At 36.9% G+C, this 17,374-nt stretch overlaps 1 protein-coding gene across 2 annotated transcripts in view; it reads right to left on the reverse strand.

Moving 5' to 3' along the window:
* Positions 1 to 508: 508 nt before the first annotated feature.
* Positions 509 to 17,374, reverse strand: part of LOC150099704 (tumor necrosis factor alpha-induced protein 8-like protein) — a 75,833-nt gene continuing 58,967 nt past the window's right edge. For both annotated transcript variants that reach the window (XM_090404384.1, XM_090404383.1), the window contains one exon: positions 509 to 2,480. In XM_090404384.1, coding sequence (XP_090260510.1) covers positions 2,115 to 2,480 — 366 coding nt within the window. In that variant the 3' untranslated portion in view covers positions 509 to 2,114. The remainder of the gene's footprint in view (positions 2,481 to 17,374) is intronic.

Raw genomic sequence — 17,374 nt, forward strand, 5'->3', positions numbered from 1 at the left:
TGGATACTCTTCCAACTCTATTGAAAACAATTGCTCCTAATAGTGAAATTGCTAAGAAAATACAGTGTGGACGCACTAAATGTAACTATCTTATAAAAGATGCGTTGGTTGTAGATTCACGCAATGAAATCTCAAAAAAAAATAAAAATAAAAATAAAACTCCTTTGACGAATGGACTCCTTTTGACAAAAGAAAAATTGAAACATTCATCAGCCAAGGATTTTATTGTTTCTGAAGAGTTTTAGCAAAATCTGATAAAAAAATAATGAATAAGTACGTCCAGTGTTTTTCTTGTGAGTGGGAATCCTTGTATATATGTAAATAGCATAATAAATAACTGAAAATTTAATTACATTATTTTAAACACAAAAATGAGACTAAAAATTATATGGTAAATTAACACATGTGAAGTGCCAGAGTTACAATCGAGACTTCTATTATGACGATTGACAACTGCAGCTCTTGGACTCATAGATGACTACAGTGAGGTGAGTTTTGACTTCTTTTCTTTTCATATATTTATTATACATGTGTTGATTTAGCGGTTTTACATTGATTTCATCTATGATAATAAAGTAATAATACCGTAAAATGCCCCAAATAGAGTGAATGAAACGAAAGCAATTAAAAATCTAGTTCTTTTTTTTTTGAGATCTAGTACCTTTTTCCTGCATAAGTTAGTACGAAATATTTTTGCTGAGTGGTCACCCTGCTGCCTAGTCAATACCCCCCGGTTCGTTACATTTAGTGAACCAACGTGTGGCTGTTCTTCTGGTTCCCATCTGCCATACGGCCAGGGGAGGGTAGCTATATGCTACCATTCTAGGGAGAGATGATTATGAGCAAGGTGGTTTCCCGTTGCCTTCCTTGCCGTAAGTATTTATGACTGTAACCTGTGTGTTCACGGCGCCGGTTTGCCTGCTTGCGGGATGAGAAACCCCAGATAAACTGGCGGAAAAAACCCTGCTGCCGACGCCCAAGACCGGCTAACTTGGCTATGGCTGAGGAAGATCCTTAAGCTCCTCACGTCGTGGACGGGAATCGAACCTAGGACACTCCTTCCCCAGGCATATGGTTGCGAAGCACAAAGCCACTAGGCTAACCACGGGCTGTTATGTCAAAATTTATTTAAGAAATTTCAAATAATTTAAATTTTTATTATCGTAAAAGAACCACACTCTCCCGGATCGTTACAGGGGCGCTTAGATAGAAATTACATGCGGGCGGCAAGGACCATAGCGCCGATTCTGTGCTCAGTCCAGTGGCGCACCCAGGGAGGGGGCCTAGGGGCCCTGGCACCCCCAAAAGAAAAAGGAAAAAACGCTAGAAAATTTTCCAAAAATCTTTTCCTAATTAAAACTTTTTTTTTTATTTATGTTGTGTCTTCTATTTCTATACTACTTATGAATTAGCGGCCACATAAGGTGGAAATACCCTATAGCTTTCAGGAATCCCCTCCGATGTGAACGCAAGGCGAATGAAATAGTGCTCTTATGGACCGAGCGCTACTTCGTTTGCCCGAGCCAGGCCAGAGGAGATCACGGGTATCGTGTATTGGCAATCACTGCAGATGCTCAGTTATAGGTCGTATGCAATGTAGTGTGCATTCTCAAATCGTCTACTCAACTCTCCCCCCCCCTCCCAAAGATTAAATCTTGAGTGCTCAGGCCCCCGCCAAGATTAAATCCTGAGTGCGCTACTGGCTCAGTTATAAGTTGTATGCAATGCGTAGTACAGAAGATGAATTTTGAAATATTTGATTTTTGAAAGTATGCTGATACAGCATGGAATTTGTGTGCATACATAGAACATATATATGATATGATAATCTGCTGCATGAGGTAGTAGTAAACAGAATATTAATAGATAAGGACTTCCTGTTAAAAAAAAAAAAATGCCAGGAGAGGGACATAAAGCATTTGATGGTAAAGGCTCTGCCAAAAATCCAACAGTGACATCATGAGCTAATTGAATTAAAATGTTGTCATTATTCAAAATTACATATTTAATAAACATGTCTAAGAAACATGATTCTACCTCTTTAAAAAACAGTGTACACTTCAAACATTATAGAGATATGTTTATAAAATATTAATATATTTTGGCTTTATAATTTACAGAACACCATCATTCAGCAGCTGTGACATACCTTGGACAACTTCCTCTAAAAGTTCCTTATGTTCACTATCAGTTTTGAACATGTTGTTTACTAGACTAGGATTACTAAGAAACATAAATATATTGTCTATCCTGTTCATTGATTTCTCTGAAAGGTGTCTCGATGCAATGAGCTTCACCATTAGATGGCACTCACCAAGTGACTCAAACAAAAATCTAATATTATGAAAATAGTTAGCTTGATACATGTAAATGATTTTCATCACAACAGAATGCAATTTTATCATGAAAGTTTGTGCTGCAATTAATTCTGCTTCATTTAGTTGCTCATGCTTGTATAGTAATCCAATCTTGACAGCCAGCTGTAAAGACCAAAATGCATAATAAAGATATCTGGAAATAATTCACATATTGATTAAAATCAAATATTGAAATATTAGTATTTTTATGAGAAAGATAAAATTCAAGTGTGCCACAACCTAATAATCTGTTTGAATTTTCAGGAAGCAAGTCTTGTAGTAGTTGCTAAAAGAAATTCAAATGGTAAAATAGGATGGTACAGCAGTGGAGATTATTTTATTTATTTATTTTTCATCTAATGACAAAAATATAAGCATATCAAGAATGGAAAAGTAAAAAAAAAAAATAGAAACAGTATAAAGATATGAGGACTAAGTTGGCCAGATTTTGCTGATATGATGCTAAAGTTAAGTTTTAACAACTATTAAAAGAAAAGTTCTAAAATAGTAGGACATTAATTCTTATAAAGCAATTTCCCTACGGAGTGTTTCAAGTTAGATTTATTCAAGCATGCTTGAGAATAGCTGCAAGTAAAATTCTGAAAGAGAAACTTAGGGAAGAGCAAATTGGATCCATATTAGATAAGGCTGCAGAAAGGTTTTCCATGATAAGAAAGTAAATTATTATTATTAATAAGGGGCCTGTGTAGCTCAGTAGAAGTGGTATAGCCGAAGGGTACACATATAATGAAACACTCAGATACCGAAACCTTACTGACAATTAAACCAAGAAAACTATATAAAACATTAAGTCAAGTGACATTCCCACCTCCCCAACACAGGGAAATAAGAAAAGGAGAAATTAAGCTAAGTCCAGTGCTTAGCAAAGTTTTCCGACTTCCAATATCACCAAAATACAAAACATTCTTCTATAAAGTACACCATGCCTGTCTCCTCACAAAAATGTGGTGTGTAGCAAAAAAAAAATCCCACTACAAGGCCCAGCGAAGTGTCATGTCTGTCCCGACCCAGAAACAATATATCATATTATGATGTTCTGTAGCAAAACGTTCACAGTATGGAACACCATACAGAAATTCCTACATAAGACACAACCATTCTCTGAAAACACATTATTTTGGTTGGAAAACCAAAAAATGAAAAAAACAGAACTAATAATCATAATAATAACAATGTATACAATATGGTCCCACAGATGTGACAAAATACACGGAAGAGACACCAGACCAGACATACTAGCAAAAATTAACAATTATTTAAAGGAAATTATCATAAACACTACACAAACCAAAAGCATAACAACACAGCAATGGAGGAAACTCGGCCTAATTGAAGAAGGAGAAGAAGAAGGAAAAATAAAACTTATACCGATAATGGAACCCCCGTAGTTAGTGGTAGACAATAATGATAACCCACTATCTGAACAAAAAGCATAATCCCAGACAAAGGTGCTGTTAACGTGGGCTCATTCGCCACAACGAGAGGAATAATGACAACAAGATATTAAATCTAATAAAAAAAAATAAAATAAAATAAAAATTAAAAAATTAAAAAAAAAGTATATATGTATATAAAATAATTAAAATAAATAGATAAGTAAAAGTTTAAAAAAATAATAAAAATATTAATAATAATATATAGGTACACCTATATATAAGGGATAAGAATGTTATATATATATATATATATATATATATATGTATGTATATCTAATTGTGTAAGAAAAAAAAAAAGAAAAGTAAATAGCAAATTACTCCTTAAGATAAGTCAATACTACTCTAGTAATAAATATGTAGATTAAGATATACTACCAGAAATATGTATATGTTCCTGTATATACAGACACAAGGACGGTAGAAATGTCAATTGTAAGAAATGCAGATAACATAAGTTCATAACATGATAATAACCCAAAATGTTAATAGGATATATTATCCATTTATAGACCTGTAACTAATTCTGCAATTCAGAAAACTTCGTATATAAGAAATTACAGATTTACCTCTTAAGTTAAGCAAACAATATAATGTTAAAGTAAGATGGAATTCTTTTTTGTAAAAATAAGAGTGCCTACAAAAAAATAAAATCTGCATGAGATATAGAGATACTACCAAAATATATGCATATATAAATGTAAATAAAAACATAAGCAATGTATGTATTTTAAGAATAAGATGTGCATTTAAATTAAGTCAATAAAATAGTCATCCAAAATATGTGAACAAAGATATAAAATGAAGATATATGTAAAACGAATTGTACATATGGAAAATGTCAATGCTAACATATATGTGTATGCATATGTATATGTGTGTGTGTGTGTGTATGTATATGTGTGTGTGTGTGTATGTATGTATGTATATATATATAAACGAGAATAGGCTGATCTGATAATGGAACTTATAAATAGACTGAAATCACTATGTAACATATACCAACAAAAATAACAGCTCAAGCAATTCAATAGGACAATAAGGAAAATAGAAATTGAGCATGTGATGTTGTATCTTATTTAAACAGTGATTGTAAAACATGTGTCATAAGTATATTGTAACGAGTAAATGAAAATGCCTAATAGAATTAGCAGCCCATGTACAAATTGTAAATAGCTGTATATATATTTATTTCTAAATGTACACAGTTGCTGTTGTTGATACAAATAACCTCAGTAGAAGTAGCCTCAAGAAATGTAAATCAAAATGTCAATTAGAATAAGCATTCTATGTACAATTAATCTTAATATATATATTGTAAATAGTTGTATATATATTTATTTTGATTGTACATAGATGCTTTAGTGTTAATATAAATATACTCAGTAGAAATGGTGTTTGCACTCTACAGCACTTGACCGCACGACGAAAGGCGTTCGAATCTAGTCGCCGACTAGAGGAACTTTTTCTAAGCCTTTTCTCGACTGGTTCCAGAGTTAGTCGATCTCTGGCACGGGCTAGAGGGTTTTCCCTCCCCGGAAACTCTGGTTTTTCGTCCCGTAAATTCAAGAAAATCGGCCATCGAACCCATGCTATTTTCAGACATTAAAAATATTGTGTTAGGGTTAGGGACCACCAGATGGCGGCACTTACTGGCCACCTTCTTCACTGCATGCCGATTAATTAGTGATAGCCTTGGGTCAAATATCTCTGATTGGCTACCAGTGGAGATTGAACTACCCACTCAGTCTCCAAAAGTTAGATAGGGCTAAAAAACGGCCTCGCCTACTCCCTATATACGGGAATAAAAAGGCATTAGCTGATTTTTTTTTTAATTTTTTATATGTGACGCTTCCAAGGTCTCATCGCAGGATGGCTCTATTCCACACTGCCTAGACACACACACATCTAACCATCTGCCCTACTACGTAATTGTCCTACTATACACAACGGCCATCCACTGTCCATCACCACCAACAGTATTTTTTATCTGTAAATTGTGTGTGTTCTGAAGGCCAATTTGCCTGCATACAGGATGAAAAACCTGAGTTTCAGTGTATGAGATGAATTATAGTCATCTCATACACTGAAACTCAGGTTTTTTAATCTGAGTAAAGGATTAAAATATTCTTCTTTTAATCCTTTACTCAAGTGTATGCAAATAGTTTGTGCACGAAGTCAACAACAACAACCTCTATATATATATACAAGTAGTATAATCAAGAAGATACTTCAAGACAAGAGTACTGGTATGCACAGTTTGCCACCCATTGAATAAAGGAATGAAACAAGAATATAATTTACTTCAAGACCAAGTAAACATTACGTGTTGTCAGGTAAATTAAGATAAATAGTCTAGAGATTATGGGAATATATATTTAAATTTTGTACAGTAAGTTGGCATGTAGAACTGAAGGATGACAGGAAGAGGATTGGTACATTCATCTACATGGTTCACAATGTGAAGGCAAATGGTATCAAACATAATATTAAAATTGGAGATATTTCACTGAGTTCTTTACTTTATGCACATGTTTTACGCCTACATAAAGTAAATTCAGTATGAATTTAGCTAAATCGAATAACTAATGCAACAATGATTATTATTATAAATTTAGTTTAATCCTTTATCCAAGTGTAAGCAAACAAAGTTTGCACCTGAAAATATCTTCAGGACTAAGGTAAGGTAGTACAACACTTTTGCAAATCGCAGCAAAGGTGGACCAAACTCTCATCACTCCTTGACTCAGTATCTCCCATAATGCAAAGCACATCTCCTTGCGGACATGTCTAATGCTATGCATTAAGGTAAGAGCCACTACTCATACTGGTTTCAACCTTTATTGAAGTATCATCAGTGGGAGGTAGACCCAGAAGTGGTGATACTTAGGCAGAAGCAATAGGAGAGGTCATATTTACCTATACGAGTTGCCAGCAGGTGTACCTTATTATTATATTACTCTGGATTTAGAGAAAGATGTTGGAAGTTTATTTTGCGCTTGGTTAAACATGTCCGCAAGGAGATGTGCTTTGCATTATGGGAGATACTGAGACAAGGAGTGATGAGAGTTTGGTCCACCTTTGCTGCAAGTTGCCAAAGTGTTGTACTACCTTACCTCAGTCCTGAAGATATTTTCAGGTGCAAACTTTGTTTGCTTACACTTGGATAAAGGATTAAACAAAATTTATTATAGTCTAACCAAGTGCAAAATAATTATTATTATTATTTCCTGACCTCATGAAGTTGCAAAACTCATCATGGGTGGTCAACACAAAGTTTATCATACCACTCGTTAAATTCATCCACTGTCTTCACATTCATCACTCTCTCAGTCAATGTATTCCATGTTCCCACCACTCTCCATGCAAAAAACTTACTTCTTACCCTTTTACTTACCACTCCATTTAGCAACTTCCAGGGATGGCCCCCTTGTCCTTGCTCCTTCTCCTTGTTATTATTCATGACACCTCCAAGGAGTTACGGGAGGACACCTGCTGTACAACTCTCTGTCTCCTCCACTACACTGAACCTCTGCTACCAATCATCTACATTAATGTCATCTACTGCCCGCACCACCATAACTAGCATTTTTTTGTCTGTAAATTGTGTGTTCTGAAAGGTCGATTTGTCTGTATGCGGGATGAAAAACCCTGCTACTTCCGTATGAGATCGGCTAACTCACCTTCAATCGAAAAAGTTCGTATAAAGATTCCTTCCATCGTGGCAGGAATCGAACTTGCACCTTTTCTAATCGAAGGGTGCAACGTGCTGTCTTTCTTCCAATTGCGCTAGGGAGGCACTTAAAAATACAGGAAATTTACACGTAAAATAATGTCATGCACCACCAGAAGAAAGTTGTTCTACAACATGAAAAATCTCCTCAGTGTTAACACAATAATTACCCTTAAATAGCTTAAATGTCTCAATCATATTCCTCCCCTTTGTCTTCTATCCACCAAAATCTGTAGTCTGCATCCCTCAGTCTGTCCACATAATCAACATTGTACAATCCTGATATTTTTGTTATTCATCTCTGCATCCTCTCTGAAGTTACTTCATTCCCTTCAAATCCCAGTGACCAGATCTAAGCAAAAAAAATCCAAAATGTGATCTGATAAAAGCTTTATACATTGGGACCAGCACACTTTAATCTCATGTGGTGTTCTCCGTCTTCTCAATATTGCAGCAATTCTCTGAGATGTCTTAACAACAACCTTTGTGATATGTCCTCCGAACTTCAAATCTATATCCACAATCGCTCTGAAATCCCTTGCTTCCTCCATCTTTTCCAAGTGAGCATCAAGTGTTCCATCTGTGGATCCCAAATTTTAAAACCTTATATTTAGTTGGAATAAACTGAAATTCCCATTTGTTTGGCCACCTTTTCAGCATATTCAAATCCTCTTGAAGAGCCAAAACATCAGCACTATCTAATAACTCCCAAATTTCACATCATCTGCAAACACTGAACATCTCCCTATAGTCCTGTGACAATATCATTGACAAGAACATTGAACAGATGTCCCAGTACTGAATGTGAAACTCCACTTGTAACCTTCATACTCCTTGATATATAGAGCCAATCACCAATCCAGTCCACTAACCTGATATCCAAACCCATATGTTGCAACTTAAAAATCATCAACTTCTCGTGTACTCTGTCGATTGCCTTTGAAAAATCCAAAAAAAAATTCCAGTGTATTCCTTACCCTCATCCATTGCTCTTGTTATTCTATTGTAAAAGGTTACCAGATTACTAAAACAAATGTACCCTTTAATGTTGGTCAGCATAAATAATATTGCCCTCATCTACTCAATTCTGTATATGAGCCCTTAACAAATTCTCCAAAATCTTAACTGCAAAAGAAATACAAACAGGGCTATAGTTTGATACGTCCATTTTACTGCCACCCTTATGCAATGGTACTTATCTTGCTATCTTACCCTCTTTCTGCTCTCCGGGAACCTGTCCCACTGCGCAAGACTTTCATTAAACAGCCAAGCTAATAGCACATTCCTATAAAACACGTGAAATTCCATCTTACCCCCCCCACCTTATAAACATTTAGCATACTCAGTATTCGGAATACATCCTCTTCCTTCACTTCTAGCACTCATTATCTGTATAGGAATATAGCCTGCTGTACGAGGATGAAACACACTATATATAAAGTGATCATTAAATAGTTCAACCATGTCATCTTGTTTGGTCACCTGATTCCCATCTCCATCCAGCAAGATAATCCATCCACTATCATTTTACATGGTCATTCTCACCAACAGTGGGACAAGTATGACATCTCAGTGACAATCAGATCCTCTGATTGCTATGATCATATCCAAAACTCTTATCCTTGTGTTAATCTACCACATGCTGCCTAAGACAGTTTTCCCTCAAGTCAGCTACTGGCACAAGTCCTAAAACACACCCCAACTCAATATCACCTACTTGCCACATAGCGAAAAAACTCCTTGGATTGCAAACCACTCTCTTCATATTCTAAATTTTCTCTCCTTACAATACTAATCACTATCCTAGCCTGTGATTAGTATTGTAAGAAAAAGATGTGTCCTAGTCGTTTTCTTCTCCCATTCCAATTTTATTCCTTTTGTCATCCATTTGACTCCAAATTCTTCCAGAAACTCAGGTTTTTCACCCATGTATAAACAAATCGGCCTTCAGAACACACACAATTTACAGACAAAAAATACTAGTGGTGGTGGTAAGCAGTAGATGGCACTGGTGTAAATGATGGATATGTAGAGTTGTAGAGCAGGTGCCCTCCCTCAATGGGTCTTTGGATTCCTTGGAGGTGTCACAAAATAATAGTAAATAAATTGCTTTACCTTCAAGGTATACAATCTGCTTGTTGTATTAAGATCTTTTCTTAAGATCTTTTTAATGCATGGGAGATCTTAAGAATTTTTCTTAAGATCTCCCATGCATTAATGACATCCCCCCCCCCCCCGCTTCCTGGAAAACCTTTCACTGCTGCAAGCTGGTTTCTAAGTCTATGACTGAATGGCAAAGAAATGCAGATAGCTGAGGAATTGGATAAGTACTAGATACATAATAAGCATGACTGAAACAAAAAAGACAAAAACTGGTGAGATCTTTCAGGCAATGAATACAGAATATTATATTCAGGCAATGACAATCAAGGAAAAGAAGGAGTAGCCGTAGTATTCAACACTAAATACGAGGCTAATCTTGAATTGCAGGCAATTTCAAATACAGTGATGTGGGGAAATATCAGAATGGGGAATTGGACAATGAGACTTATTTGTGATTATGGTCCCACAGAAGGTTCTACTAAGGTAAAAGTGGAAGAATTTTTTGAGGCTTTAGACAAGGCAACTAACACAATGATTGTCAGATAAACAGAAATGTTTTGGGAAAATTTGGAGAAAAGAGCAAAGCTAATAATAATAATGGCAGATACCTGTTGGATTTCTGCTCAGGACATGGATTGGTTATTACTAACATGTTCCAACATAAAAATGAGTCCAAATTCACATGGAGAGAAGAGGCAAGAAATAAGAAAAGTCTCATTGACTATGTTATACAGAGCGATGTTTTCACTCTGGTGCAGGACACTAGAGTATACAGAGGATTTGAAATTGGAAGTGATCACCATTTAGTCTTGAGCAGGATAAAATTGAATTTCATATTATTATTATTATTATTAAACAAGACCTCATGGAGTCAAAGACTCATCTAGGAGGTCCTTTTATCTTACACACACATCTCATCATACCGTGTCTTAAACACATTCAAACTACTTGCAGACACCACGCTCTCAGGCAAGGCATTCCAATCACTCACAACTCTGCACGAAAAAAACCTGCCTCTCACTCCCTTACTCACACCCTCCTTATACAGTTTCCAGGGATGACCTCTGGTTCTCCCCTGATCTCCCACTATTCTCTGTAGAACTTCTCCACCATTGATCCTATAACAACCCCTTACCAACTTGTAGGTCTCTATCATATCTCCCCTCTTCCTTCTCTCCACGAGACTCTGCAAATTACATCTTTTCAATCTTTCCTCATACTCAACATTCCAGAGGTCAGAAACTACCTTAGTCAGTCGCCTTTGGACCCTTTCCAACATCTCTTCATCCTTCTGAAAACCCGGTGACCAAATCTGGGCACAATAGTCCAAGTGTGGCCTAATCAAAGCCTTATACATTGGAACAAGTATCTCCCTACTTCTACATGTCAGTGTCCTCCGCATCATTCCCAGAAGTCTTTGTGTTGTCTTCACAATTTTGGCGATGTGTCCCCTAAATTTTAGATCCTTATCCACTATCACTCCCAGATCTCTTATTTCCTCTACTTCCAACAATATATTCTCACCAAGCATAAATTCTGCATCCCATCTTTGTTTTCCAAATTTTAAAACTTTACATTTTGCAACATTGAACTCACATCCCCATTTGCTTGCCCAATCACTATTTATTCAAGTTCTTGCAAGGCCACAACATCTTCACTACTCTTTATGGTTCGTCCCAACTTTGCATCATCTGCAAACAACTGAATATCTCCATCCAAATCTTCACCAATATCATTAATATATAAGTTAAATAGTAATGGCCCTAAAACAGACCCCTGAGGCACTCCACTAGTGACTTTCCTTTTCCTGGATATTGCACCCCCATACACAACTTGTTGATACCTATCAGATAGCCAGTCTCCAATCCAATGCACTAATCTAATATCCAACCCCATCTGCTCTAGTTTTTGACTGTCAACTTATCATGAGGTACTCTATCAAAAGCCTTTGCGAAATCCAAGTATATTACTGTGTATCCTTCTCCTCTGTCCAAGGAAGCAGTCACTTTATTGTAATAAGTAAGTAGATTACTAAAACATGACCTCCCTTTAGCAAATCCATGCTGTCCATCAAAGATTATACCATTGTTGTCAACCCAACTCTGGATCCTAGTTCTCACAAGCTTCTCGAACAACTTAACCACAACACCTTACACACAGATAGGCCTATAGTTTGATGCTTGAGTTCAATCACCTCCTTTATGAAGTGGCACAATCTTGCCCTCCTTCCACTCTTTAGGAACTTGACCAAGTGCAAGACTCGTATTAAAAAAATATGTCAAGGCAGGTGTCAACTCTCTGGCACACTCCTTCAGAATACGTGGTGATATATTATCAAGTCCCACAGCCTTATTTACATCTAGTTTACTCAACTCCCCAAATACCTCTTGCTCACTTACAGTCAGTCTCTCCTCCCCATCATCAACTGCTCTTAATCTCTCCATGAAGTCACATTCACAAGATTGAAAGATCTTTATGAATTGCTCATTAAGTATCTCCACAACACATTCTGCAACAGCTGTCTTTATACCATTTCCTCCAATCAATGTCATCCTTCCATGATCAGTCCTTCTTTTGCTGGCTACATATCGAAAGAACTCCCTAGGATTCTTTTTGGCTTCATTAGCTAACTGCTGTTCATACCTCTCTTTACCTACTCTCACCAACCAAGTCACCCTCCTTGCCTGGTCTTTGTAGACCTCATGAAATTGGTTACTTCCACTTCTCTTATGCTGTCTCCACAATGCCTTTTTTTTCTGTATTGCATGCTTAATCTCTTTATTCATCCAGCTCACACCTACCTTATTTAACCTTCTCACCCGTGGTATACATTTAGACATTGCATCTACTAAATAGTTTTTGAAAATCCCCCAAGCTGCATTGATCTCTTTTCCAGCTAACTCCTCATTCCATGCTACATCTGCAAGCTGTCTCCTGAGCTCTTCATAATCACCCCCGTTGTAGTTCCACATATACCCTTTTTTCACAGGGGTCCCTGCACTGCTGGCAACCACCCAGGTAATCACCTTATGGTCACTTTCACCAATTGGTGGATGATTTGACACCTCATTTATAATTACATCCTCCGATGAGATGACCAAATCCAAGACCCTTAATCCTCGTGTGCCCTCTGTTACATACTGTCTGAGGTAGTTATCCCTCAAAAACTCAAGAAACTCATTTTCTTTACTTCCAGTCGCTATCTCTTCAATCCAGTCTATATTGCCATAATTAAAATCACCCATAATGATCACCCTTTTTTTATTTGCTTGGCTTATTTGACTATACATTTCACTATCACCACCATCCACATTACCAGGTCTATAACAACATCCCACCAAGTATTTGATTCTATTCACCTCTATCTCACACCATACTGCCTCAAAACCACTGGCCCTATTTCCCTCTTGCATCTCTACCTTGTATGGACATAACTCTTTCTCTATCATCAATAGCACTCCCCTTCCCTTTTTATCCCTTCTATCCTCACGAAACACATCATACCTTTCCATCTCTATTCCTGTCAGGATGTCGTCCTCATCTAACCATGTCTCACTTATTCCAACAATCTCTGGGTACACAGACACAATTAGTGCAACTATTTCATCCGCCTTGTTTCTTATGCTTCTAGCATTGGTATACAAACACAACAACTCATTTCTGGATCTACAGCTAGTTCCACTGATACCATTCACTCGATGTGCTCTCTCCATGCTGGACTGGGGCCATTTCTCTTTCTGCTTCTTCATTTTAGAACCCTTTGCAACAACATCTGTTTCCTCTTGATCCCTGGTCATCCCATTACTTTCCTGCCTACACATGCTCTCACCTCCTCTTGGAGCATCCACCTTTCTCACGCTGTGTATCCCTGTCCACCCTGGGCCTCCCCGTTTCCCTGCTCCTCTTGCACACCCATTCTCTCATTTTCTATACTCATACCACTCACCTCTCCATTCATTTCCACTTCTTCAATCTCTCCTGTCTTACTCTCCTGCTCTTCCACATCACTCCCCTCTCGATCTGATTCATTTTCTCTATTCACTTCTCTACCTTCCAGCAGCAGTCTCTCCAAGCGATTCACACCATAACCACTCAAATGCAGTCCATCGCTCCCATACAGCTCACTTCGTCCCTCAAACTCATTCCACACATTAACAAACTGTACACCCATCTCCTCACACATTTCAGCCAGAATACCATTCATAATCCTTGCTCTCCGCCTCATTTCACCACAATCATACCTAGGCAACACACTGACCACCCTTCCTGTCACACTATTCTCTTTTATCTTTCCAAGCAGTCTCTTGACATTCATTTTGACATGTTCTTTGTTCTCTCTCAAATCATTTGTACCAATTAATACAATTAACTCTTTTGCTCGCTCCCGCCTCATATCCAATGCCTCAATCACTCTACTTATTTTACCGCCTGGAAAACATACCTTGTGCATTTTATCCTCTAGCACACCTTTAATAATGGAGTCGCCATATAACGCCACTCGCTCATCTTTCGTTAACTCTTTCATGCCATCATGATTTATTTTAATAGTTTTGACCTGAATTCTCTTAATTTCATTCCGCATCCATTTCATTTCTTGCCTCATCCAATCTAATTCACTTTCCGAACCTCGCGACACATTCTCTCTATCATTAAATCTTTCTAACTTTCTAACTCTCGACCCCCTCTTCTCACATTCCCTCTCATTCATCCTTCTTTGTTTCCGTACTTTCGGTCCAACATACGTCCAACTTTCACTATCATTCTTCTCACTTTCACTCTCATTTATCTTTCTTTGTTTCCGTACTTTCGGACTAACATGCGTCCAACTTTCGCTATCATTCTTCTCACTTTTACTGTCATTCATCTTTCTTTGTTTCAGTACTTTCGGTCCAATTTTGAAATTGAAATTGAAAAGAATAAAATGTAAGAAAGTTTTAAAGCGAATAAAAGTTGAGCAACTCTCAGATGTGAACTGTAGATTAAAATACACAAAGATTATTGAAGAAAAAATGAAAGAGTTTGAGAACAGGAACCAAACCTTGGAGATTCAGTGGCATGCCTTGAAGAAAACCCTGATTGATTCAGCAAGAGAGGCATGTGGTGAGGTTGTCTGCAAGGATAGAAAAATCAGAATTCCATGGCAGACACAGGAAATTAAAGAGGCAGTGAAGGAAAAGAAGGAAAGCATATCAAAAGTTCCTGGCAAATAATAATTATTTGCCAGGAACAAATGTAAGAAAGCTAAACACTGTGTAAAACTAGCCAAACAAAAGTCATGGGAAGACTTTGGTGAGAACATAGAAAATAAATGTGAAGAAGGTGGCAAGATATTCTGGAGGTTGTTGAAGAAGCTCAGAAATGGAGGAAAGAGTGCTTTAAAAGGAATTAGAGATGATAAAGGTGACATGAAAACTGGAGAAAGAGATATAGTCTTGAAGTATGGAGTAAATTGCTAAATGAAATAATTAGTGACAGCACAGTGGTAAAAACACTAACCAGGCATGCAAACGGGAATACATATCCATGCTTGAAGTAGAAAAAAGCCATCCAAAGTCTGAAATGTGGAAAGGCAGCTGGACATGTAGATGATATTCGACCAGAAATGCTGAAGTATGGAGGATAAAAGTCTTACAGTAGCTGCACTGCATAGCTCAGAAGGCCTGGACAGAGGGACAAATTCCAGATGATTGGAGTAGAGCACTCATAGTACCCATATATATAAAAAGGGAAATAAAACTGAATGTGAGAATTACAGAGGTATTTCTCTACTGAGTGTTCCTGGTAAGATATATGCCAGTATACCTGAGAAACGGTTGAGACGGATTGTGGAAGAGAAGCTTGGTGAAGAACAAGACGGATTCAGGTTAAGTAGTTTCATTTTATGACAAGTAGTTGAGAAGTCATGAGAATATAACAAAGATCTGTTATTTAAGTTTTGTAGATCTGGAAAAAGCATATGACAGGATGCCAAGAGAGAAGCTTGAACAACACGCTACAGTTATATGGTGTCAATTGGGCATTATATCAAGCAATACTTAGTCTTCATTTGAGTTGTAAGTCAGCAGTTAGAATTAAAGTAAGTAAAAGAAGATGGTTTAATGTTAAATCTGGTGTCACATAGAGATGTACATTATACCGTCTGTTATTCATTATGAATCACATTATGAAGGAAAGTAGTATTAAACCTGATATCAAAATTGGAGATATTAATATCAGCTCTTTGCTTTATGTGGATGGTGTTGTACTTCTAAATAAATCCAGTACAAGTCTGCAAGATTCCCTGGCTAAATTGAATAACTGTTGTAATAGATATGGAATGAAGGTAAGCAATAAAAAGACAAAGACAATGAAAATAGGCAGAGGCATTGAAAATATCAACTGCATTGTGAATGGAAAACCTATAGAACAAGTAAAACATTTCAGCAACTTAGGCACAATTTTTAATGAAGATGGTAAATTAAATATGGAAATAGACAACAGAATCGACAAAGCTGGTATGGTAGGAAGTCAACTAAATAAATTTATATGGAATAAGAGGAAAATTAGTCAAAACGCTAAGCTGTATACAAGACAGTGATGAAACCAATTTTAACTTATGGTTGAAACTGATTGGGTAGTGATTCTTCCCATAATGCATAGCATTGGCACACCCAGGGAGGCAGCCAAGGGCCCTGCCCCCACCCAAAGAAAAAACACTAAAAAATTTTCCAAAAATCTTTTCCTAATTAAATTTTTTTATTTATGTTGTGTCGTGTCTTCTATTTCTATACTACTTATGAATTAGCGGTCACATAAGGTGGGAATACCCTATAGCTCTCGGGAATCACGACCGTTGTGAACGCAAGGCGAAAGAAGTAGTGCTCTGATGATACTTTGTTTGCCCTAGCCAGGCCAGAGATCAGAGGTATCATGTATTGACAATCACTACAGATGCTCAGTCATAGGTCGTATGCAATGCATAGTGTGTATTCTCAAATCGTCTACTGAACTCGCCCCCACCCCCATGATTAAATCTTGAGTACTCAGCCCCCTCCAAGATTAAATCCTGAGTGCGCCACTGATGCATGGCATTATACATATCCAAAAATATTTGTGCTTTGCATTATGGTATACTAAGGCAAGTGATGTTAAGTCATTAGCCTCTATATACAAGTTGCTTGGTTGTGAAGGGTTGTGAAGTTATTTCATGCGCCAACTTTGTTTGCTTACACATAGATAAAGGATTAAACCAAGAAGAATATAATTTCTTGGCATCTTTAATTTATGATTTTGATTAATGTGATTTTCAATTCACTCCACTTTATAATTTGACACTACATTTCTGAGAGTACAAATCCAGTTTTGATTTAGAACAGTTCTCAGAGTACAATAATGTAGGCAAAATGAAATTTTCAAATGACACAAGCACAAACATGGAAAATCAGTGTGATTGTGCATTTATCTATTGTCTCCTACCTTAGTAATAATTGCAGTTATTAATTTATAACTGCAATGTGCATTGTATTTGAAGATAAAGCAATGCACATTGCATTGAATTTGAAGATAATGCAATGCATATTGCATTATCTTCAAATGCAAAACCACCAAAAGAGTTTGCTTTAAAAGAATTTGATTAAAAGTTTCACATTCTTGAAACTTTAAAGCAACAAATTATGGAAAAATATTCAGTATTTTTCCAAAGTTTGTGAACAGGAACAAAACCTTGGAGATTCAGTGGCAAGCCCTGC

The sequence above is a fragment of the Typopeltis vanoorti genome, chromosome 14 (genome assembly GCF_054136105.1).
Source record: "Typopeltis vanoorti isolate ZY-2024b chromosome 14, IOZ_Tvanoo_1.0, whole genome shotgun sequence".
NCBI classification, from domain to species: domain Eukaryota; kingdom Metazoa; phylum Arthropoda; class Arachnida; order Uropygi; family Thelyphonidae; genus Typopeltis; species Typopeltis vanoorti.